Below are 25,823 nucleotides of genomic sequence, written 5' to 3' on the forward strand. Positions count from 1 at the left end.
TTTTAGAGGATCTTTGGTGAGGTTAGAAGAAGAAGTTTGGAGGACTTCCCCTGTGCTATTTGTAAAACTTAAAGCATTGAAGGCAAGATTGTAGATATTTCAGGTATTTTTAGGAGAAAGAATGGGTTTAATGACTTTCCCCCCGTTAATTTTTAGAAACTGAAGTTCCAAATAGCGCAATTTTAGATGACTTTCAATGATGTTGGAAGAGAAGAGGGTTTCGAAGCATTCAACCGGAAATATTACGAAATTGAATTTCTCAAACCCAGTTTTAGAATTCCTCTGGGGTTTACAACAAAAAAAATGAAATGTTTGGGGACCCTCCTGGGCCAAATATCTACAGTTGCTTTAAATAGAAACAATGAGATACCCCTAATCTAATAGGATTTAATCAGATGCATATTAAGAGGTCAGATAAAAAACAATGACCCTCTCCTTGAAAAATTTCTGGATCAGCCCTTGACCTTCACTTTATAAGGTGAGCCTGCACCAAGTTTTATACAGATCCTCATTAGTTTGCTGAATTAGTTTTTGTTACCAGTAAAAGTAATCTCAGCTTTAATGAGCTCACTTCTGTCTCCAGCTTGGTTATGGCTATTCCAGACTGATGATTGCTAATAAGTATGAAACTGCAGCATTTGGATCTTCAACTTTCAACTCAATCTGTTTCATCATTCAAGTCAAGAAAACACGCAGCTGGGAAACTTCTCTCAATTTCAGGCTAAAATATCATTGAATTTTCAGAAATTTTGTGTTTAGGATATATTTTCAATTTTTAATAGTTTAATGCTTTCTTTCCTCAGTTTCACCTAATTCTCTTCTTATTTCAGGATGTGCATGCTCGTTACAGAACTGAGTCTCACCAGACAATTATTTGCAGATTTAATGAGCGATTCATTTTATCACTACCCCTACCATGCTGGCTTGATTGCCCTTGTTGTAGATGACAAACTTAATATATTGCCAATATCATCAAATGCTCTCAATATAAAGCCACTACCCCCAAAGAGTCTGGTATGTTTATTTTGACACAGAATTTTAAGTTTGCACAATTTTTTTTCCTCAAAAGTTGCTTTTAACAAATTTAACATAAATATTGGACTTCATCACTCTTAAAAATAAAGTATCATCTAATATAAATTCCATGCAGTCTAGTGGTTAGGGCCCGCTGTCTTTCTCCAAAACTACTTAAACTTTGTTCCGAGCATGGGTCATGAAAATGAACCCACCACCTCTCTCATGATGCTGTATGGTAATCTTACAACTTCACCCTTTATGGTGAAGAAAACAAAGAAGTACATATACATTAAGGTAACTTTTAAACTGGCACTATGAAAGCATTTCTGATCATAGCCACATGAGTCAGTGAGCTAAATGGTCTCTGATAATATAATTTTGACACAAATAATATGTCCGTAGTTTTTTTTTTAGTAATGGGTTATGTTTTTATCTTTCAGTTTTTGAGTTTGGGAGGTTGGCTAGTATGAGTTGAGAAAAAAATCTGATAATTTTCCTTTTTATAGTTCATCCTGTTAACCCCTGCAATTGCTTTCTAAGTTGCCATTGCATAAGAAAAAATGTGCCTATGCTAAAATAGTTTTGTCATTAGAAATAAGACTTAATATTTGTGCTGAAGGTAAGTTTATAACTATAATGTAAATAACGAAAATTATTGCATGCATACATTTCAGGGCTACAAGGAGCTCCTCTTTCAATGTAGACGACATGAGCTTATGGATAAAAAATATGTCAGGCAAAAGGTTTTATCAGATATATCATGTTTGCAGATCATTACAGTAAATGCATTGCACAGTATGTGGTCCAAGTTACTTTTTTCTGAGGCACAGGTCGATTTTTGGGGAAACCCCACCCCCCATGGCTGCCACATTTCCGTCTGGCGGACGAAATCCCACTTTTTGTAAAATCTCATTTGAGAATTAGTTTTGGAAAGAAAAATGAAATGCAACTTTAAAAACCATCTTATTCACATTTTTGAGAGAAGAAAAACAAACCTTCTTAGCATTGAAAAAGGTGTTCCTTGTAACACCAAAAACACGTGTCTGCAATAATTTTGCAATTTTTGTGCTTCCACAACGTTGGATTACTAACTGTTCTAATTTTCAGCACAAAGGTATTTATTCGTTATTTAGAAGCAACGATTTTATGTTGAGAATGCGTTTTATGAAGCAAACTGATTTCTCAACAAACAAAAGCAAATGCTCTCTCTGCTTGATTATATGATTTAGGGTTTCATATTCGTAGCAATGATTTTTTAAAATGAAATACACTTCTTGTTTGAATTTTGAATCAGACTTAATTTTATTTAAACATGCTTTTACTTTCTTCTCACACGACTTAATTTTACATTTTCAGAACGATGATTTTTATAGCTGAAGCAAATCTTTATTTTTTGAATGATGCAAATATAAAGCATTTTACATCTGTTGTTAATTCTATTCCAAATTTTAAAAAAGATCATGGCAATGAGGTGCCACAGCTGCATAAAGGAGAAATACGAAAGTTTCTGTAAAAGTAGTTATGTTGAAAAAAGGTCTTGTTCTTCTGAGGACAAAAGAAAGTTAAGTTACAGTTAAAAAATAAAAAATATATAAAATATTTTTTTTTCTAAGACCAATTTAATAAGTTATTTAAATCATTGCTAAAGTAATCCAGAAAGCTATCTTGAATCTGTTTACCATATGTATCTCATAGCCAAGGATCTCTTACCTGAAGTAATTTTTGTTTCCAAGAATCTTTTAAGATAATAAAAGATTCTTGGATTAGAAACTAAAATCAGGAAATTTTCTTCTTTAGTAGCAAATCATGGGTATTATGGTTTTATTTACATATTTATTTTATTATTATTTTTATTGGCTTTTTATTTCCTACAAATCTTTTCACGTAGACAAGAAATAATAATGAAAAATTAGATTTTTACTTAAAAAGAAAGTAATATATTTTTGTATAAAACATGTTAGGCACTAATATTTTTTTGTCATCTAACATGGCACAACACACTTTTTAGCCCTTGCCAATTTTTTACAGTGGCACCCATGCCTACCCCATTCTTTGAAAATGTCTTAAAATAAAATTTAATTTCAATCAATATGTTTCAGGTACTTAGTGTGTTATGATGTTTTGTCAAATTTTTATACTTTTAAGTTGAGAAAAGAATAATTTCTTTCCTTTCTTCCTAGGACAGCAAAAAATCACCAGAAGAAGAGGAACTGATTGAATTAAAATCGTCATTAAGTAATTCCAGCCAACTGATGTTTTGATCAAGTTATGTAAAACACTTGATCAAGCAAAGGCTGTGATGAAGTTTTTTGAGTCATTGGCAGAAAAAACTCTTCGTAGTACAGTTACTTTAACCTCTGCCAGAGGTCGTGGAAAATCGGCAGCATTGGGTTTAGCTATGGCTGCAGCTATTGCTCACAACTACACAAACATACTTGTAACTTCCCCACATCCTGATAATTTAAAAACTCTTTTCAAATTTTTGTTAGAAGGTTTTAAATGCCCCTTGGTTATGAGGTATGTTGTTTTGATATTTTTATTACCAATTTTAATTTGTTTTGTGTTATTGAAAAGTTCTCATGTGCTCTACATTAGTGAAAAAGTTCATATGTTTACTTGTATGTAAAAGGTGCTTGTTTCAAATTTTGATATATTTTTGTATTTTTTAATTTTTTTTGCATAGAATTTTCTTACATAGCATAATCAGACACTTGTTAGATATTTCGAAGTATTTTGATCAAAAGTGTAAGAATGCATAAAAATTGGTCTGTAATATCAGGAGTCTTGTTTGGATACCATAAAATGCTATTTTGTATGTTGTATAATGCTATCTGTTTGTTAAGATGTCTTTTAGAGTGCGTGTGAGCAGCTGAGTGTGCAGCACTAATTGACCTTTCGATGTTCCAAAAGAGTTCCTCTACTCTTTGCAACTTTTTAGTTTTGTTTAATTTGTTTTTCCATGTTGAAGCCATTGCCCATTATGCCTTCTTGCCACTTGCTCTTTGGATTCATACATTCATCCACACTTAATCGGGTAGCAGATAATCAAATACCCCCACTTGAAGGAAGATGAATCTATGGAACAAAAAAATTTCTTATAGGAATAATATTAAATTTAATGTTTAAGAAATTTTTTTTCACCCCGCTTAATTGCACTCATATTCTGAAAAACTCTTTACTTCAATTTGATTTTTCATCCCTTGCGAAGTAATTTCAGTTCACCCTTTCAAAGTAAAAGGTCAGTTGTAACAGAATACAAAAAAGGGCTAGCTGTAATCTTAAAAAAAAAAGTTGAGTTCTAACTGTAATCTTAACTGAGACTGAAAAATGCACCACAAGCAGTGAGCGAGGATTAAAAATGTTTCTCAGATTGACTCTGGTCCTTTCCTGTCTATTGCCTCAAGGAACTCAACTGCTTTCGGTACAAAAATGTTCCCCTAAACGGCCGTTATTTTCTCTTTTGCTTCTGACTGATTGTGTGGCAAATAGGACATTAAAAAGGAACAATGTAAGCCTGTGCATTAAGTTAGAAGTTTCAGAGGCTATTGAAAATAAGGAAAGACAGACCAAATTTGTTGAAGAATTAAGAGATTCCCCAGACTCAAGTTTCGTGAATCAAGCAAAACGTTGATAAAAATTGAAGAGAGAAATTGTAAGAACAGCTGCACTTTTAGACCAAAAAATGAAAAGAAGATTCACTTTTTAGGACATAGATCCAGCTTTAATGAGTTGGTTTTCTGCAAAAAGAGACTCTAACAAATTGTGCCATGATCCAAGAAAAAGCACCAAGGATTCTGAATTTTAGCAAAGGACTGTAAAATATAGGTTTCGTGTCTTCCCTGTGTAATCAAATATCACACTTAATCAAAAAATGCATGTTGGAACCGTTGATATTCGTTTTAAATAGGACTTACTGTACTTGAATGAGTTCTTATGCTGCACTCACGGAATGTAATGGGGTGGTTTCTTTCAGTCAAAAGTACTACTTTTAGTCATTGAAATGGATAGAATGAGCAAAACAAATAACATGGACCCAGAAAATACTTTCATTTTTCCAACAATTTTTTTTTAAATTAATTTTTTAAAATGTCCAATTTTTCAAACAAGGCGTGGTCTTGGTGACGTCACAAATGATGCTCTTTGACGCATCTTTGTACCGCGTTTCCACGTTATGATAATCAAGAAGCCAATTAAAATTGCGCTGTACGCTTGCTATCAACCATATTGTTGCCAATACAGATGAGTAAAGATGCGAATTAAATATTTTGTTCTGTGAATGGCAACATTGAATGGCATTTCATCATTTGTGATATCACACGACACAAGCGTAAACAATGAAAGCGCACCGTTTTTAGTATTTTTTTAAAAATATTAAACTTAAATAAATTATTTAAAAAATGGTCAGATCCTATGTTTTTAAGCATGCTCTTTCAGAAAAAAATACTTTTAAAATTTTGGAAACGACCCCATTCCCACTTACTAGATTGTGAAAGGTCAGGAGAGGGGTAGGTAAGGAGCTGCCTGTGGACAGATTGCTAAAAGAAAGGGAGAGTTTGACCATTGTTTCATATGCCAGGAAACAAGCTTGGTATTGCTTCCATTTGCTAAATCGTCATTGCAACAAAGCTTCATCTTCCACAGATTTCCATAAACAAAAAGAAGATAAAAAGGAGACGGTTAAGGAAAAGGGATCCAACTGTAATGTGTAGATGCCTGCAGAAAGATCCGTGCATTTTATTTTTAAAAGAATTCAATTAATGATGTACTGTTTAATTTATTTTTATTTAAGAACCTAGCAAATTGAAAAATTTTGAAAGTAACATAATTATGTTTCTGATTTTGATAGTAATCACTACTTTAACATCTTTAGAAAACTACAGATTATGAGGAGGTAAGGTCACTCAACCCAGAATTCAACAAAGCAATTGTGCAAGTTAATGTTGTCAGAAAACATCGTCAGACTGTAAAATACATTTACCCGTCAGCAAATCTAAAAGTTGGCCTTGTTGAGCTTGTAGTTATTGATGAAGCTGCAGCTATTCCTTTACCGTTTGTAAAAAGTTTGCTTGGTCCATACTTGGTCTTTATGGCTTCCACAATAAATGGGTGAGTACTTTCATAAACTTCATTGTTATTATAAAGTAGTATTCTTTAGTATACCTGATCTATACTAAAAAATATAATGAAATGCTACTGATTGCAAATAAAAAGTTACCTAATATTTTCGTAGGTATGAAGGAACTGGCAGATCTTTGTCTTTGAAATTAATCTCTCAACTCCGTGAACAATCTGTAAATAATCCTAACCGTTCAAGTGAAAAACCAAGACCTCAAGTTGGTATGTTATAAATTATGTTTTAAAACATTTTTGAAAAAAAAAAATGCTCATAGCAAAACAAACATAATTTAAAATCATTGAATTTTTTCCCCAGACAAATAAAAGTTTTTACATTTAAGTACCTTAATTTTAGACTTAATTTTTATTATTTTTTTGCAACATTCTTTTTGCTTTCTATTTACATTAGTTGATTACTCCTTTCTAAAAGTTATAATTTTGGGATCAATTTCTGACTTATCTTTTTGGTTTTTCTTCTCACACTAAATATCTTCAAAAGGTACACTAACAAATCAGAAAACTTTAAAAGTTATACCTTGGTACAAAAGCAATCAACAAAAAAAGAAAAATATATATCATTAAAAATTGTGCTTTGTAATATTAGTTGATGCATGCAGTCAGAAAATTGTAATATATTTATTTAAAAAACTTATTCAATAAAATTATCAGTGAGTTGTTTTAAATGCAGACTCCTGATTTTCCATGGTGCGGATTATCCATCGCTTTTCCCACTTTCAAAAAAGAAATAAAAATTTTGCCGATGATTAATTGAAGGTACATAAATGCACCCATCTTAACTTAACAAGCTCAAAATCTATTTTCATGCATTCCTATTTCTTCTTTACCCCTCCTTTCCATCAAGCCTTCTAACATCACCAAAACGTGGCTAGTTATAACCTGATTTTTATATATAAACACTATTTACTGCTTTCGATCTACATTACTGACGAGTTTTAGATTTACGCTACTCACTACTTTATATTTATACTGTTGATTGATTTTGAGGTTTACAGTCAACCCTCGTTTATATCGGTTAATTCGTTCAGACTTTACCGCAACACTGAATTCCAGCAGTAGGATTCTGTATATATTTTTGTTAGGCATAAATGCCTGTTAATAACAACAGTAAATAATCCTATCTCATCACCTCACAACACCAATAGTAAAAGAATGTTTTTCCTTACTTATAATGTATTACCAATCATTCTGCATGACTGGGGTAAAAGATTCTTATCAGCACTCATTCACATTGGTCGAATCGACCGAATGTTTGGTTTCACTTTCGTCCACCTTTGGCGGGAACTCCGTAGTGGATGACGTCACATGGAAGCTTCTAGAAGGAATCTGATGGCACGTGTGCTTAACGATAGCAGTGATGAGTGTCCGTTCACGTGACTCGGATATGCTAATGACCAGGGGGATATTTAAACTGCTCGCGGCTTATGTTCTTTCGCTCTTTGATCATCTCTCGTCGTTGTAGGCGGTCGCTAGATCGGTATTCGAACTTGCTTGTTTGTGCCGCTTGCCCTTTATTGAAAATGATGAGCTGGAGTTAGCTTATTTCCAAATGGGTTTCTTCGTCGAAGTTTTTAGTCGATAGTCATGCAGTTTGCATTGTTGTATTAGTTATCTCATGCAAAAGTAGCATGTGAGAGATTATGTTCTTAGTATTTATTTTTATCATTTACAGCGTGTTTTAACTATTTACATTATTGTTTAAATAAACGTCATGAAAGTTAGAAGTAGTTTGTTAGTCTTATTTCAGAACTCACTCTGCTAGTATCAAAGGAAACATTGGGGAGATATTATTAGATTAGAAATTCTCCCCAACAGTTTTCTAATTAGAGCGCATAAAACTTACTTACGGCAATTTAAATAGGTTTTTATCATAGTTAGAGCCCCCTAGACATAAAACAGCACCCTTAGCCACCATTACATTTGTATTACTTAATATATTGCACAAAATATGAGAAAATTAGATATGTTAGACGTTATAGATATCACATTGTTAATTATTGGGAAATAAACTATACACACACACGCAGTTCTTACACACTACTACTAGTCTATGAAAAAACCTCAACTTGTTCGATGATGAATCAATTGCCCGTTAGTGACCGTAGGAGCCCCCGTTCTTCCTCTACATTTACGTATACAACTTAAAAAGCTAGTACATTGTTGAACACCATTTACAGATGTATTTATCCCCTAGTAATAATACAGTGATTTATACTTTCCAGTTAGTGCTTAACGGTTAAAATGAGATAGCGATTCCCTACACTTTCTTCGGCGATTTTATACCTCCACTCCCTCAACTAGTACAACTAGCCCCTCAGACCTTACTTAAAAGACATATACTTTGTTATTCTTTTGTAGAAAAAAGTTTACACGAGCGCATAAAAAAGGCTAACTACTATATTTGAAAAAAAAAAAAAACTAGAAAAAACCGCGATGTAAGCGTTGAAAGTCGAGCATAAAGTAGCAAGGGACGACTGTACACTTACTGCTTTAGCTCTACACTATTTACTGATTTTTGATCTACTACTTACTGCATAAACTAATGATCAGACCAGTCTGTTCGGACAAATTATGGTTTTGTGTAACCTACTTGATCTGTTTCAGTTCACCTGACTGTGGGATTTGCTCGCATATGTGTGTAATTTGTGATGCACATGGGCGCCCATATTTCTTTCCTCCTCACCCCTGAAACAGAAAGTTGGGATTTAAAGGAAAAAATACAACTTCCATTTTATTTGAAGATTTTTATTTACTTTGTTTTCTTCATTGCTTAAAATGTCTTTAAATCTGCTTTTTAGGGCGTGTTCTGCATGAAATTACTCTGAGTGAATCTATTCGTTACTCTAGTGGTGATAAAGTGGAAGGATGGTTGAATCAGTTGCTGTGTTTGGATGTGTCTGTTCCTCCTGTTGTTTTACCTTCATCTCCTAATCCAGATGACTGCAAGTTATATCCTTTTGAATTTATATCAGTGCAGTTCAGTCTATTTAGCTGTTGAAAGTGAAACTTTTTTTAAAAAATTAAATTTAAGATTAACCGCCTTGTGACAAATCGTAAAATATTTAAGTTGGTGTTCCTTACTGCCTTCTTGTTAGACTTCCTTATTGTGTCAAAAGAAAAAAAAAAAAAAACGATCACTTTCAAAAGAATATATTTTAACCATGTTTGTATTGTTTAATTTTTTATGCATTGTTATATAAATGTAATATTTTCCTTAACATTGTGTAACATATTATGTCAGCAAAGATACACTTTTTAGTTTCAATAAATTTGCTGAAAAATTTCTCCGAAAACTGGTGTCCATTTTTGTAGCTTCTCATTATAAAAATAGTCCAAATGATTTACTAATCATGTCAGATGCTCCAGCACATCACATATTTTGCCTGTGTGCTCCATCAGGAAAAAAACTCCCAGAAATTTTGTGTGTTTTACAGGTAAATATAATTCATTGGGTGTCATTATTTTTTGAGCTGCATCAGTTAACTCAATTAAGTCATGAATGTGCCTGCAAGTTTATCTCAAAATCTTGAAGTACAGTCGACTCCCGCTACAACGCGATTAGATTTACGCAAAATGGCTATAAAGCGAATTTTTCACGAGTAACGAAGTTTTCGCCCACAACACGAATTTTTTTGGAAGGAAGTATCAGCTCCATTATTGGCTACTAAATATTGGTTTCGTGAATGTTATTACATCCCTTTAAGCATCACTGACAGCCAAAGTTCCCACACCAAACTAGTCTAGTGCATCAAATAACCACACAGCATCTTTCATTTATTTATTTTTTTCGTTCTAAATATAAAAGTTGTTCAAATATAATGGCACCTGTGTCAAAATAGTTTAAAAAATCTAAATACATTAAAAGCCTCAGAAAATTGAGTTAACCCAAGAGCGATATCTTAATCATGTCTGTTACTGGTGCCGATACCCTATGTTATGTAAGGAACTTGCATTTAAATGGATAATAAAAAGGTTCTATTTGTCCTTAAATAACAAGGAAAAATGATTTTGCTGTGTGTCCCAATCATCTACTGGAATTTTTCCCAGTATGTGCTGGCAAGTATGTAATTTAATTAAAAATTTTATATTTTTTAGTTTAAAAATTTTTTAAGATGAAATTATTAGAAAAACTGAAATATTGGCTGATAATGCTGCTAAAAAAAGATATTTTGATAAACCACTTAAATCAACTACATAAATAATGTAAAATAATTGTGATGATAAAAAAATAAACTTGCAATAAATATATCAATGGGGGGTGGAGGCATGTTTTTAATGAAAGCATTTACAATATTTGATTTAGTTTTATATTAGTATATATTTTTGTGTCTAGTGCAATATAGTCCTAGTGAAATATAGTGTCGCCTACGCTAATCACAAAAAGTGGCTGGCCCCATAAGGCTCGGGAATGACTTGCAGAGTATTAAACTTTTAAGAAATGTTTCTTGCAGCATCTGAGTAATTATTCAGGAAAGATCAACTCTAATCAGACATTATTATAATGTAATGAAAATTATGTAGATTTCTTTATAGACTAGTGCAGCCTTCACAAAAAGAATGCTTATTTTTGATGTAATTTCACTCTTGTTCTAGACACTAAATTTAGCCTGAATTAATGATTGGCAGCATTTTTTGCATTTATTATTTAAAAAAGCAAAGCTTTAGATGATAAAATTTGAGAACAATCAAATTGTTGCTAAATCATCCATCATTCATGGCACGACAGCCCTGGGCAGGCCAAGGCCTCCTCTTCCACAGCATCCACCCAGCGCAGCCGTGGCCTTCCACGTCTCCTAGCACAATATAGTTTAGCCACGAAAATTCTTTAGAATGCTGCTACTGTCAGGGCAGATAATGTGGCCGAACTAATTTTAATAGTGTGGTCAACATCTGGGTGTTTAAATAAATTGTGCAGTTCAAAATTTGCGTCTTCTATGCCATTTTCTCAAATACCCCTAAAAATGCTTCTTAGGATTCTTTGTTCAAAGGCCCTCAACAGTTTTTCCTCCCTCATAGTCAGGATCCAAGTATCTGAAGAGTAAGTTAAAGTAGGATATTTTAGAGTCTTGTAGAGAGATAACTTTGTTTTCCGGGTTCAGAAAACTGAAATCAATAAATGCTTCAAACCAAAAAAGGCTTTATTGGCTGCAGTAATCCATCTCTTAATTTAAGGATGAATATTGTTGTTGCTAAATAGTGCTGTAAAATGTTTCTCTCATTTTTTTTTAAGAAGGTGGTTCTACAACTATTATTACATTGGCATACTTGCCAACCCTTCCGGATTTCCCGGAAGTTCCACGGATTTTTATGTCCTTTTGCGGTCATGAGCAAAATCTTCCGGATTTTTTATGCTTTGTAGGCAAAAAATTGTATCTCGCCAATTTTGGCGCTAGCGATACTTTTGCGGAACGCGGCACCGCCAAGGCCAAAAAGCCTAGGAGAGGTTGCCATAGGAAAATGGCAAAAGAAAAAGTAAGGCAAGATTATGATATTACTTAGTGATACAGTGCATGACTTCATCGGGATCCAATCTAATTGAGCGCCGCAGCTTGCATCAAGGGGAACGATTTCGCCGCCGTTTATCATTTTCTCGTTTGCTCATTTCTTGCTGTTTTTGCTTCGTTCTTTTTTTTAAAGACGAGTAAACGTTATTTCCGAATTTTTAAAGAAAGCTATACAAGTAATTTTTACTAAACGAAAGAAAGTTCAATTGATATGAAATTCGTAACAAATTTCATATTGTTAAATGTAAAGAGGGTTTGATTTTATTTTGCATTAAAATCTTCTGCATTAAAAAAAAAAGAAATCTTTGGGATTTTTTTTCTTGGAGGTTGGCAGGTATGCATTGGGATAAAATAAATAAGCAAATAAATATGACACATAAAAGAATTAAATTTAACTGACTGCTGAAAAACTTCTGCTAGTGGACTTCTTCTAGTGTCACTAGTGTCCCCCTCCCCCTTTTGAGGTTTAGTTTTGTGAGGGTGAGAAACATGTGCATGCATTTCCAATGCTTTTCTAGTTTGTTTTTAGTTTTTTTTTTCCAAAACTCACATCTGATTACAGTTTTGATTCTGTTTAGTTATACCTCTTTTAACTGAATGTTTACGATTTTATGCAGCAAAACATTTATTTAAGAAATTTTATGGTTTAAATGTACAAATACATAAAAAACAAAATTATCAATTTTAGGTTTGCTTGGAAGGTAAATTATCTGAGAATACAGTTAAGAGAGAATTGAGTCATGGACGAAGGGGTGCCGGAGATTTAATACCATGGACTATCTCTCAAGAGGTGCGTATAAAATAATTGGTGAGTACGTTTTGCTTGCCAAAAAAGAAAAACTTTTTCTCGTACTAAAAATAAAGGTTTTCTTGTACTACGTGATTGTTGTTTGTCAACATTTCGGTTGTTCCCATAAAGTTATTGATTTCTGTTAAATAATTTTTAATCCATTGAAAAGCACACTTGGCCAAAATGTGATGGTCGTAGACTATGATTGTTTTACATGAAATACATCGCCAGCTCAGTCAATCCCAGCAGAGGACTGCAGTTTCATGCTTATTAGCACTCATCAGCCCGGCATAGGAGTGACTGAGCTAAAGGTGGAAAACCTCTTAAGGAAGCCAAGAGTGCCAAACAAACGGGTCAGTGCTAATTCTGTATTAGCTAGCAGTTTGTTTCGCACTCTTGGCTTCCTTTAGAGATTTTCCACCTTCAGCTCAGTCACTCCTATGCCGGGCTGATGAGTGCTAATAAGCACGAAACTACAGTCCTCGGCTGGAATTGACTGAGCTGGCGATGTATTTCATGTATATCTGTCTTAGCCCTGGCAATAGGATGGTAACTTACTGAATATGACTGTTATATTTTAAGTGTTCACTGTGCATCATGCCACCAGGTGCTAGATGTGTCTTTAACAGTTGCTATTGCTAAATTTTATTCTTGTAGGAAAATTAAAAGAGAAAAAAATAAGTGAATAAAATTGAAAAGATAGAAAGTAAAGAATTCACAGAATGGAACATGATTGAATTGCTGATGTCATGAAGTCAAATTGCTGTAAGATAAGTCTTTGTAGGATGTGGCAGCAATTTTTTTGTAAAAGAGCTTTGAAGTTCCTTTCCATTATCATAAGCTACTTAAACCTAATCAAGAGTTCATAGAAAGTTCATTACTTATAATTATTAATTTTATTAAATATATAACAATTATAAAACAAATGAAGGGTATTGAAAAGACCAAACCAAAAGCCCATAATGCAAAAAAACTAAGTAAATATGTAAAATATACATGCATAAAAATGACAAGTTTTAAAACAAATTTTACGAGTGATAATAGTGAGAGAAAGCAGCAAGTAATAAAAGCAGCAATTAATAGGAAAAAGTTGAGAGATTGAACACAGAGCTCATCAACCGTGGAGGATTCAATAAGTGGGCATTCCAAGGTATTTTTGACATTATGTAGAGTCTGTAACGTGACCTTTTTTGCCATAACTTTTAATTTACCGTTGATTTGCAAATTATTTTAATTCAGGGTGGCGACAGATCAGGGAAATCAGGGAGATCAGGGAAAAGTCAGGGAACTTTATTAATCAGGGAAAAGTCAGGGAAATATCAGGGAATTTTGAAAAAATAATAAAAAATCAGGGAAAATTGATTTTATGAAGAAAAAAAATTTTTTTTTTTTTGCTTTACAAAATTAAGTACTTTAATTCCCTACGCATTTTCTGCCAATTATCTGCTCAAAAAAAAGTAAAATTACTGAGGTGTGATTATACACTGCCGCATATTTGTGCATCTTTTTTCCTCAACGTCAAAGTATTGAATCTTACTTATTCCCCACAGGATGAACTTCCTAAGATTGCTTCTGTGTCTGTTAGGTTGTTTATTTTACCTAGCTTGAAATTTCCTTTTACGCTTTCAATGTTACGTAAAATAAACAACCATACAGGCAAAGAGGAAGCCTTCTTTAATGCCTTAGCTCCTTTGCCTTTATTCCATTGTCTCGAAGTAATTAGCATACTGTAATCACAATTTCAAGAAGAAATCTTTGGTTTTTGAATTAATACTATAAAAGCTTAAAAGTTATTACTTCTTCGTGTTTTTAATTTGATTGATAAAATTGAACTTTCAATAAAAAAAACTTTGTTTTTTGTCGTTATATTATTTGTCGTCACCGCAGATTATAAAGGTTTTCTTTTCTTCGGACTTAAGTGATTCTTTTATTTTATAACCAAGTTGTTTCTTCTTTTATATATTTTGAAATTAAATAATTGCTTTTTTATTTCTTTTTTTTTCCCTTGACTTTCAAAGTTGTTTGTTACAAAAGCAATGTAAGATTTTTTTTTCATTACATACTGAAATCATTTGAAATAGAGTTAACTTGTGTACTTAAGTAAATATCTTTATTTTTTTATTGTTAAAATGCTGTATTCATTCATTAAAATCTATTCTTGATTAGAGAAATGCTCCTTATGAATGGATGTCAAATGGTTTCATCTTTTTTGCATAAATATGTCAATTAGTTCTATAAGAATAACTACATTACTTCTATTCTTTCACTATTACTTGTTATTCTTGCAACAATTATTATACTGTTTGAAAATTTAGTTCAAAATAATTTCAATTACTTTTTAGTTCTATCATAAATGCACACACGTTTTTAAGAGTGATTTTAATAGTTTCTTAAAATTCTTATGCTAAGTGGTTTCTGAAGTTAAGTTTTTTTTTTTTTAATTCTCTATAATCTTTCCATGCAGAAAAATTTAATATACTATTTTGTAGGTTTTTTCCCCCAAAAAAATTGACTTGATATGTTTTTTTTTAACCATTTAAATAAAAAAATTAGCATCTTTTTAAAATATACCTTTAGTTCAACAACTTTACACAACTTAAAATGTTTAAAATACTGCGTTTTATACAAACATACAATGGATTTCAAGTAGAGCAAAGAAAGAAAACCATTATCATTGGTAACGTAAATCAGGGAAATTTGGTGAACTTAATCAGGGAAATCAGGGAAAAGTCAGGGAACTTTTTTTCACAGTTCCTGTCGCCACCCTGTAATTTGAGCTGGTATGTTGGTTGGTAAAGATCAAAATAAAATAATATGCTAATCAAACAGTAAATTAAAAAGTTATGGCAAAAAAGGTCACGTTACGGACTCTACATAAATGTCAAAAATACCTTGGAATGCCCCAAGTATGGTCAAAAGAGACCCCCCCCCCCAAAAAAAAAACTATAATTAAAAAAAAGAGTATTTAAGCTTCTCAGTATATGCATTGCAGAATAACATTGGGCAAAAGCACCACATGCTAAACTATAAATGATATACAAGAACTTAAACCTAAAATTAAAATAAGTTTTGCCTTGACTAATCAGGAAAACAAATTTCCAATAATTAGCCTTCCACAGGACAGTACCTGCCAATAACACAAATCATCTTACCTTAAGATCCGAAAAGAACAAGCCCAATCCAGTAGTCAACAGTTCAGTCCAATTAAAAACATTAGAGCAAAATCAAAATAAAACATATCTGTGTCTGAAAATATTAGTTCTAATATTCATGCAATTCGTCCATTTAACATGCGCAAAAGGCTTCCACATCAACGAACCAAGCTTATAGTTTGTCGCGGTTGTGTCATACGTTTGAACAGTTGAATGGTTTCAAGAGGAGCGAAAAGTTCATTGAAGGCTATACTTGAGCAAATGTATAACCAGATTTTTTGGGAAGTTATTATTGAGGAGTTTATTTTTGAGTAGAGAAATTTCTTGATTAAAAGTAGAAACAGTATTTCAAATTCTTTTTATTCTGATAGCTTGTAAAGCAGTGATGCCAATAAAAACCTTATTACTTAAACAGGATGAAAAATTTTGTAAATCATTAACTTTGAAATTAAATTCACGCCTTTAATCATAGATTGTAGTATAACAACTTGAATCAATTTGTATGTTAATGTCTAGGAAATTGAAGTTATTTTGATTAAAACTTTTTTTTTTTTTGAGCATTAATGAATTGTGAGAAGTAGTTTTGCTAAATTCAGAAAAATTTGGAAAATTGATACATAATTGGTCATTGATGTATCTACAACAAAGAGGCGCAGAAGAAGGATTTTCAATGGAAAATTTCCTTTCCTAATATAAAAAAAACAGGTTATCTAATGTAAAATTGAAATTAGCTCTCATTGCAATACCAGTAATCTGAAGAAAACATGAATTACCGTTTTTGAAAAAATTATTGAAGATACGAAATTTAAAAAAGCTCAGAAAGTATTCTCCATTCAAATTAAGGTAGTCATTAACAGAATTGAAAAGCTCTGATACAGAGAAATGAAGTTCATTAATTGGAATATTGGTGAATAGGTTTTCAAAATCAAATGTTTCTAGACAGTTTATATCAAGCATATTCAGTAAATTAATCACTTCTACACTGTTATTGATAATCTAAAACCAATTTTTATGTTAAAGTCTAAGTTGTTCCAGAAAAAATTCTAGAACAATCCAGAAAAATTATGGTTTATTGAAGTTTTACCCTTATGATATTACCAAATCAAAGCTTATTTTTAAAATGGTGATAAATCACCTTTTTAAAAATAGTTACCATAACTATTTTTAAAAAGGTGATTTGTTGGTGCATCAGGAGTAAAAATATTTTTCTTACTATTTTTATTTTGTGAAAATACTGTGATGTGTTTGTGAATGTCTATAATGAATGTTATTTGTTTTAGTTTTCTGAGCAAGACTTTCCTTCTCTGTCTGGAGCTCGAATTGTAAGGATTGCAACTCATCCAGATTACCAGAGGGTAAGATTATAATTGTCGATATTATTATTAGTAGTAGTAGTAGTAGAATAGTGTTGTATATGAAACTAGATATTTAAAATTTCAGGAAATTTTGAGGCGGTGGGGAAAAAAAAGTTTTCCTATTATTTTCTGGAAAAATACAAAAATTGATTTTTTACAAATTAAAATGTAGTTTACTATATATTTTTAGAAAACATAAGTAAGGGAGAAAACCTCAGCCTTCTATATATCAGGCCTACGCGCTGTATTGCGCAATCAATGTCGTGTCACCTGAAACTGGTGATCACTGGGAAATTCCCTTTAGTTCAAACAGTGTTGTAGACTGCAACTAGCTGCTCGTTGCAGATATAGTATTTTATTTCTTCTCGCAGCTCTGGTATCAATTTTCAAAGTAATATTAATTCAAAATGTGTGAATACGTTACAGCTGTCTTTATGGAGACTTGAAATGATGTTCTCTTTTTTGTTCTTCGTATTTGACTATGCTAAATCGTTATGTCATGAGTTGACATTATAAGTAGTTGGGATACTTTGGTAGTGAAAATTTAACGTATCAAATGTTTAACATCTCCTAGTATGATTGAAGCTACTATTGTTGGATTAAAAAATGTTCTTAAGAAGGTAAGTCTGATTATCAATGCTTATTTTTAAGCAGAATCGATAATAAAAAACAAATACAGTAAACCCCCCCCCCCCCCTAACCGACACTCCTCCTATGCAGACAATATTTAATTCCTTGATTCTAAGGTAAATAAAATTATTAAACGGACAAAAAAATTTGTTCTGTTAGTGTCCGTAGTAGAGGAGTTTTACTGTACTTGTTAAATAATGTTTTAAGGACTTTTAACCTTTAAGGTATGCATTTTTATGTATGTTTTTTTTTCATGCTACACATTTTTATCACTTTCAATTTTAATGACAAAGCTTTTTTGCCCTCACTTTGGGTAATGATTTTTGTAACTATTGTTTCAAGGAACTTTTTAACATGAATTGTCTGAAGAGTACAGTTTAATAGATACATTAGTTCACAGTTCATTAAAAACACCAACTGTTTTAACTTTTATAGCAGCTTCTATTAATTTAAGGTACTTTACTCTATTATTGTAAGGTACATATTTTTATTTATGGTTTTTGTTCATGTTATACATTTTTATTACTTTTGAATTTAATGAGGAAGCTTTCTGCCCTCACTTTGGGTAATGATTATTTTTTGTAACTATTATTTCAAGGAGCTTTACCGTGAGTTCTCTGAAGAGTGCAGTTTAATCTTATATAATTAAAAACTGAGTGTATGTATCTATGTATGTATGTCCGAGTTTCTTCTCCCGAATGACAGTGAACTGACCTTTGAACCAGGTATCGATGGATTCTTAATCTTTCTGTCTTTATGTTTGGCTATTTAACGTAGTCCTCTGATAACAATTAGCGGAGATATCAATTAAAAACTATTAATTACGACACTTAGATTTCAACATAAAATCCCTATTCTTCTAAGACTTTTCTCCATTCAAATTATTATTCAGTGCTTCATCTCAACTTTCCGCTACAATTCTTTATTAAAATTTATAGTGTGAGGAAAATCATTGAGACGAAAGATCTGTTGCCTTTTTTTTTTCTCAAATATGAACAAGTAAAATTCTTGTTTTAGTTTTAAAGGCTTTTCCTGTAATCAGGGGATTTAAAAATGTTTATTTTTTAGTTATTTTTCTGCAAAATTTTACTGATTTTTTTTTGTTATTGTTCAAACCTGATGGTTGAACGTGCATCATTTGACATAACTTTTATTTTCGAGGTGAACCGTGCAAAGCCGGGCGACGCAACTAGTAATCATTAAATCACAACTTTTTAAAAAGACCAACTGTGTTTCTTTTAAACCCAGCTTCTATTTGTATAACTGTATTTCAAAATGTTGTGGAATTTTTTTTAGTGGAAATTCATATCAAATGAAAGTTAATCAAGGCATTTAATAACTATTAGCTAGCCATGTATTAAAAATATGGTACATGACTATTACAAGCTTAACTCTCATAACTTTTTCTTGATTTTGAGAAATATAATGCAAACAATTTATAAAATACTGTTGAATAACTTTTCCAAAAAAAAAAAACCTCACATTAAATAGATAACTCATGATAAATATAATTATATCTTTTACTCTGAAATATATGCATCAGTATTGTCCTTTTATACCAATTGTTTATTTTGTTTCATTCTTTCAGATGTTTTGTAATTATTATTGGGTATTGTAGTGATTGTTTTCTCAAAAATTTATGTTGTTCCTTTTGTTTGTAACAGTTAGAAATATGGCTAAATATTGTTTTTTTTTTTTTTTAATTAATTTTATATTATTATTTCATTTGTCCACATTTTTACCAAAGGAAATCAATACTACTGTAAATCATTCGTGTGAAAAATGCAGAATATTTTATGCATAAGAAATATGCACTTCCCATTCATCTTAACTCATTTTACAATTTACAGTAAGCAAAATTTATTTTGTTCTTTCTTTTGCATTATGATTTAAAGTTCAAGTGTATTTTCTTTTTACCCATTCAAAAAAATTTTCGTTTTCATTTCTTATCTATGTTTATTACGAATATAGTATTTAATGTCATTCATAATTTTAATTTAGTTTACTATTTAAGTACTATTTGTGTGGACATTAAAACTCGAATGATATAAATTTTTAATTGAGAGATGTATCAGAGTTAAATTTGAATAAAATGTTTTTAAAAAAAAAATTATAGAACGTTTTTGACAGAAATTGGTTGGTTTTTTTTTTCTTTCCAAGTTTCTAAGTTGTGAGATTTAGATATAAAGTTACTTTTCTTCTATTCCAGTGTTACATATATTTATATTTATGTGTATGTGTACAAATATATATGCATGGAAATGTTTTTGCCAAAGAATTTCCATTGACTAATAATATTGATGTACTTATTCCATCCTTCGTATACAGTACAGTTTTAGTGAAAAAAAAACAGCAAATCATGCTAAGGTGTACAGGGATATTAAATTATCTTACAGCTTGCATTATCAAATTTAGTGTTTTCATGTGTGCTGAATAACTCTGAACTAAAATATACTTATTCATTTTCTTTGATGCCAGTTTACTAACTTTAGATTTAAGTAAAATTGTTTGATTCTGTTACAGAAAGGTTATGGTTTTAAAGCTTTAAGCCTTTTGCAAGATTTTTATGAAGGAAAATTTGTTACGGATAGGAGCATGCCTTTAGATATGTCATCATATCTTGTTAAAAATGATTTGGAAACTGACGAAAGTTTGTTGGAAGAGACATTGACGCCTCGAACATCTTTGCCACCGTTACTTTTTGAATTAACTCAAATAAGTCCAGATATTTTGGACTATCTGGGTGTATCATATGGATTATCTAACGATCTTTTAAGGTAAATACTATTTTCTTTTTTCTCTATAATCTGCCTAAAATGTTAGAATTTAATTTATCTGTGTTATAAAATGCTGCAGTTTAATGTTTAAAAAAAATTAGTTTTCACTTAAAAGTTGTAAAACAGCATTGTGTCATTTATATTTTAAACACAAAACTTCACACTTGATGGATTTGAGAAGTTAAATTCTGATACCTTTCTTTAGTTTAAGGTAAGGGTTCAATAATCTCCACCATATCATTTTTTATATTTATACATTGAAAGGGCGAAGTATTTTTAAACTAGCCATTGAAAAGCAAAGTGCAATGTGTTCTGACGTACCCTGTAAGCAAAGCCAGCAAAAGCACAATTCACAGAGCCCCAAGTACAAATCCTTGCTTTTGGAAACTAAAAACAAAAAGAAAAGACATAGGAAATCAATTCTTAGTTGACTGTACGTACATGCTCCTTTAAGGTAGCCATAATCATCATTGAAACCATCAATTAAAGCCTATCCTTAGACCATTGTGTCATTGAAAGATTTTCAATGTACTGTCGACTCCCGCTACTATGCGATTCGACTTACGCGAAACGGCTACAACGCGAGTTTTTCATTAGTGATGAATTTTATAGCTAACGCGAATTTCTCTCTCACACAACACGAAAATATTTGGAAAGAAATCATGGTGTTCAGTGTCGGCTTCGTTATTGACTACTAAATATTGACTTCATGATTGTACTTTCATCCTTTTAATATCACTGACTGCACAAGTTCTCGCACCGTACTAGTCTATTTACATCACTTTGTTAGTGTGTATATACTATTACTGCACATTTTTCATTTATTTTTATGAAAGGTAATGAAATATTGTGTCATCTGAATGCTAAGAACTACCTTGATAGGCTTGAGCATGATAATTAGGTATGAGTGAATCTTCCATATGCACAATTAAAAGGCAATTCGTAAAAGTTCAGTACTTAGTTTTAGTATGAAGTAAACAGGGTATTGTCTAAATAAAATGCAAACAGTAAAATCGGAAACTGCTCTTGTATTGTTTAATATACAGATCTTTAAAGAGGGGTTTTACATAGACAGGGTTGTTTGGCTTAAACCACGTTAGTTTTAAGCCAAGTGTTTTTTTGTAAGACTTCCATCGTTTTCCTCCAAATGTTTTCATAAATTTCACATTTTATTACAAAGAGTAAAATTTAATTGATGCAAAGTAACTAGCAAAGTTTTATAGATAGATTACAGATTTAATAAATTTAGAAACTTGTATTTTTTAAGGTAATGCAAGTTTTCTAAATAGGTTTTCTTTTTCTTTTTTCTTTTTTAAAATCTATGCAGCTTTCCTATTAGGTACATAAATATGCAAGGCAGACCAACTAAGTTTTTCTAAAATTATATCGAGAAAAAATCCAAGTAGCTCTTTCTTTATTTATACAATTATCATAATTGTTCAGTCTTTTGCATTTCAAAACAGTCCATAAAGCATATTTCAAACAAGACTTCATTTACTACCTAATTTGCTTGATTACTTAAGATTTAATGAGATAGATAATATCCCATTGAAGGGATGCGTAGTGTATATAAATTTTGATGCCAGAATATTTAAATGACAAGAGAAAAAAATAACTGAAAGAAGTCCAAGAACACTATGAGTAGGCATAAAATTGTGCTTATACCTGCTCACCTTTGCATCCCTGATAAATGATGCAGTCAGAGCAAGAAGAGAAATTGTATAAAATTATGAAAAACAAAAAATATCCATGTAACTCAGTGCTCTTATAAAAAACATTTACTGCCAAATTTTCACCTCTCAAAAAACTTTTTTTATCCCGATATTATAAAAGAAGTCTCGTGTATGAATTGTGGAAGAATCAATAAACATTACTTTTATAAGTCTTCATTATTGAAATATGTTAAAAGAGTATTTTCATACTGAGGCTCTTAATTCTTTTTTTTCTTTGATAAAAAATTTGTATTCCTAAACGCATTAAACTAGGAGAAATAATGTCTATAAAGGAAAACATATTGATTTTCTTAAAACCTACTTGTCCTGTTTCTATAATTGTGTTCACTATTAGGTAAATAAATTACATGATTTGTTATTTTTTTTTAAAAATCTTTAAACAAAATATGTGTTGATCTTTTGATTTTTAAAGTTCTGTAATGAACATCAGACTTGTGATTCATTTGTAGATACAGCAAAATACTTTCCATGTTTTAGAATATGTGATTTTAATTTTACTTTTAATTTTTATTTATCGTAAATAGCTATGACAATGAGGAAATTAGTTTACAAGAATTTATCCTTGGTTTTATTTGTAATTACTATTGTCTGAACTATCAAAGTAAATTATTTCTTTGATTATTTATACCAAGTCCCATTTACGTATTGTATTTTTTATAACAAAGATTTTCAAACAGTATTCTCCAATAGAAATGTTTAGGTATGAGGAAATGAAGTAATAAGATTTTTCTCTTAATTATTTAGTTAATTACGAAGAAATTAGGTGCAAATATGAATATTAAACATTCCTAAACAATTAATTGATAAAATCTTCATGATTTTTCCTAAAATAAACATATCTTTCTTACAAATAGTGTTTAAACCAAATAAACCTGGTTTAAACCAAAAAAAATTTTTTTTTCGGGGGGGGGGGGGGGGTTAAAAAAAAGTTTTTTTTACCAACTCTGATCGTAGATGGAAGCGTTATAGAAGTAAATGCGATTCAACTGCGTTTAAAAATGTATAAGAATAATGATCTGATTGCGCAGCTGCAGCATAAATCATCCTCTTCAATTTTTAAGTTACAAATATAACTATTGTATGCACTGCACGGTACGGTACTAGAATAGTGCAGCACTTTATTATTACTACATTCTGTACATACCGTATTGTTTTATTTTATGTCTCTCTTTGCCACTGTTCATTGATTTTATGCATTGTTGTAATATTTTATGTTGAATAATGCAGCTTCTTTAAATATACAGTAAAAATTCATCTCTTTATGTAAGAAACGGAAATATATAGTAAAAAATGGTCTAAAACAGTTTGAGGGAAGTTTAGAAATGTCTAAATTAATTGGGTATGTCAATAAAAAATTTGTATACACTCTTTTCCACAACATGAAATTTCGACTTACGCGAGGTGTCTTGGAACGCATCACACTCGTAAGTCACGATTCGACTGTAGTGGTTTGCCACATTTGATAGATTATGACACAGTAGACCCTGTTTCTTATAATTTTATTGCAGAGGTACATAATGTGATATCTACAGATCACAATTGCTAGAAGGGTTTGATTATCTTCTGCTGGCAGTAAAAAATAAAAAGTTAAAATGCAAAAAAATAATCAAAGGAAAAATTTTTAAATTCTCCCATTACAGGAAAAGCCGCATGGCAAAAGCAAGAATTTTTTTTGTTTACACTCAAGCAAAAAATGGCGACCGATATTAATTCAGGTATTTCTTCTCAAAAGTTTCTTCAGTCTAGATTTTACCTAGTTCGTGCAGACGATAAATATCCAATTTGAAATTGACTTTTCCTAAGTTAAAAATTGCTTATAACTGTTTTTGTAGTTAATTTAGGCACTTGAAGTTTTCAAATCTGTAGCAAAAAGATATTCTTAAGGAGTATTTTTCATCATTTTTCTGGTGAAACTGAAATTACGTTGATACAATGATTATTTGTTAGAAAGAGCCATTTTATGGCCCCAAGAAACAATCAATTTAAATCCGAAAGTTTCTTTTTTTCTGGATTTAAGGTACGCTATGTTCTAGGCGCTATATACACCGATTGTGACCTATTGCCAATTAATCTGTACATCCTTATTGTGAATTATTACTTGCATCTAGGAAACCTAAGTATCAGGAATGAAAAAACCGTTTGGCTGCAGGGAAGAGGAATAGTTATTAGATTGCTATTTGGTGGGAATTGCTGTTATACTTGTCTAGAAACTTATCGTGGCTGTTTTGAAAGGTTTTGGAACATGGTTTTTGATTTGTAATGTTGAACATAATGGACCACATACGTCAGCTCTCTGGCCGTAGGTTTGCCACCACTGCTTTATGTTATCATTATTTAGGATTTAGGTGTGTTCGCAGCATTTAGTCATATCTTTGTGTGAAATTGAAATATATCTCGAATTTTTAATAAAACTTCCTATATGTTCTAGGTTCTGGAAAAAAGCTGGATTTTTGCCTGTTTATCTTGCTCATACCCCTGTAAGTTTTGTTTCTCCGTTTTTTTAGCTTACTTTCTTCGTAAAAGTTTTTAAAGACGTGCTCTTTTTACATCTTAGTACAAGAAAAGAAAGTATTGTCTCCATAAAGCATTTATCGTTTTAAAAGTTGACACATATTTTCATTTTAACTTTCCTAAGAGTATACTGACAACATTTCCCATGATCTCTACTTATTTATGCATGTAAACAGGTATGCAACCAAAAAAAAGTACATTTTGATTGCTCCTTTTGTTTCACGAGTTTTGTTGTTATATGTATGTATCTGGCATACAAAAGTAGTTAGTCATAGAAAGTTTAAGTTTTTAATACATAAAATTTGTACAGTGTCAAGTTGTACATTTCCTTTTTTGATTGCAATTGGATATTCCAAAAGGCATATTTACATATTCTTTGTGTCAAATCAACATTAATTTCAAATCGTTTTCACATCAAGTTGTTTTCTCCAAGTCATATTTTAATCTATCTCTAGTTATCAGTATTTCATGCTACTTTGCTTGTGTTGTAGACACCAGCCTCTAATTATCTTTTTATTACTTCATTGCATGTACGTAAAGAAGTTTTACTACAGCAAAAGATTTTTATTTTCAGATTTTAATGCAAGACACATTGTAAGCTTTATAAATTATATTTTAAAATATAAATTAAGCACCTCAAAATAAGCAACCTCAGACCATTGAAACTCAAATTTTCCAGACTCTACTGTTAGTCAAAAATAAATATTGAAAATTCGAAATTGGAAAGTTGGGTTTTGAGATGGGAAAAATGTGGGTTTATATGTCTGTCTGCCCCCTCCCCCTTCCATAACTTTTGAGGGAATGGTCTAATTTGAACAAAAATTTAGTGAGGATACCTCAGTGCCATATTTTATTCTTTGACTTGAACAATTTTTCGTTCAGTTTTTAGCAGTTCAAAAAAATTTAACATTAGTGCCAACGGATAAATTTAAGACATAGATTCTAAACTTAAACTTGCTTGAAACAAACTTTGTTGGAAAAAGCTCTTGACAAAGAACATGTTCAAAAACAGATGCTTAAAATGAACAGCTAAAATTAAAAAAAAATTGACATTAACACGGACGGGGAAATTTAAGGCAAATGTAGATCCTGAACTTAAAGACTAGTTCACCTTCAACAAACTTTGTTGAAAAAAGCTCTTGATAAAGAACATGTTGAAAAGCAAATGTTTAAAAATTTATTTTCAAAATGAAGTTTAAAAAAAATAGCAATTAATGTAGA

At 31.2% G+C, this 25,823-nt stretch overlaps 1 protein-coding gene across 1 annotated transcript in view; it reads left to right on the forward strand.

Annotated features, from left to right (window-relative positions):
• Positions 1 to 25,823, forward strand: part of LOC129227317 (RNA cytidine acetyltransferase-like) — a 62,515-nt gene that overhangs the window by 25,042 nt on the left and 11,650 nt on the right. The window contains 12 exon segments of the mRNA XM_054861860.1: positions 831 to 932; positions 934 to 1,014; positions 3,198 to 3,255; positions 3,258 to 3,541; positions 5,888 to 6,123; positions 6,248 to 6,354; positions 8,949 to 9,099; positions 9,380 to 9,584; positions 12,343 to 12,444; positions 16,877 to 16,951; positions 20,105 to 20,358; positions 24,520 to 24,568. Coding sequence (XP_054717835.1) covers positions 831 to 932; positions 934 to 1,014; positions 3,198 to 3,255; positions 3,258 to 3,541; positions 5,888 to 6,123; positions 6,248 to 6,354; positions 8,949 to 9,099; positions 9,380 to 9,584; positions 12,343 to 12,444; positions 16,877 to 16,951; positions 20,105 to 20,358; positions 24,520 to 24,568 — 1,704 coding nt within the window.

Source organism: Uloborus diversus, chromosome 8, assembly GCF_026930045.1.
Source record: "Uloborus diversus isolate 005 chromosome 8, Udiv.v.3.1, whole genome shotgun sequence".
Classification (NCBI taxonomy): domain Eukaryota; kingdom Metazoa; phylum Arthropoda; class Arachnida; order Araneae; family Uloboridae; genus Uloborus; species Uloborus diversus.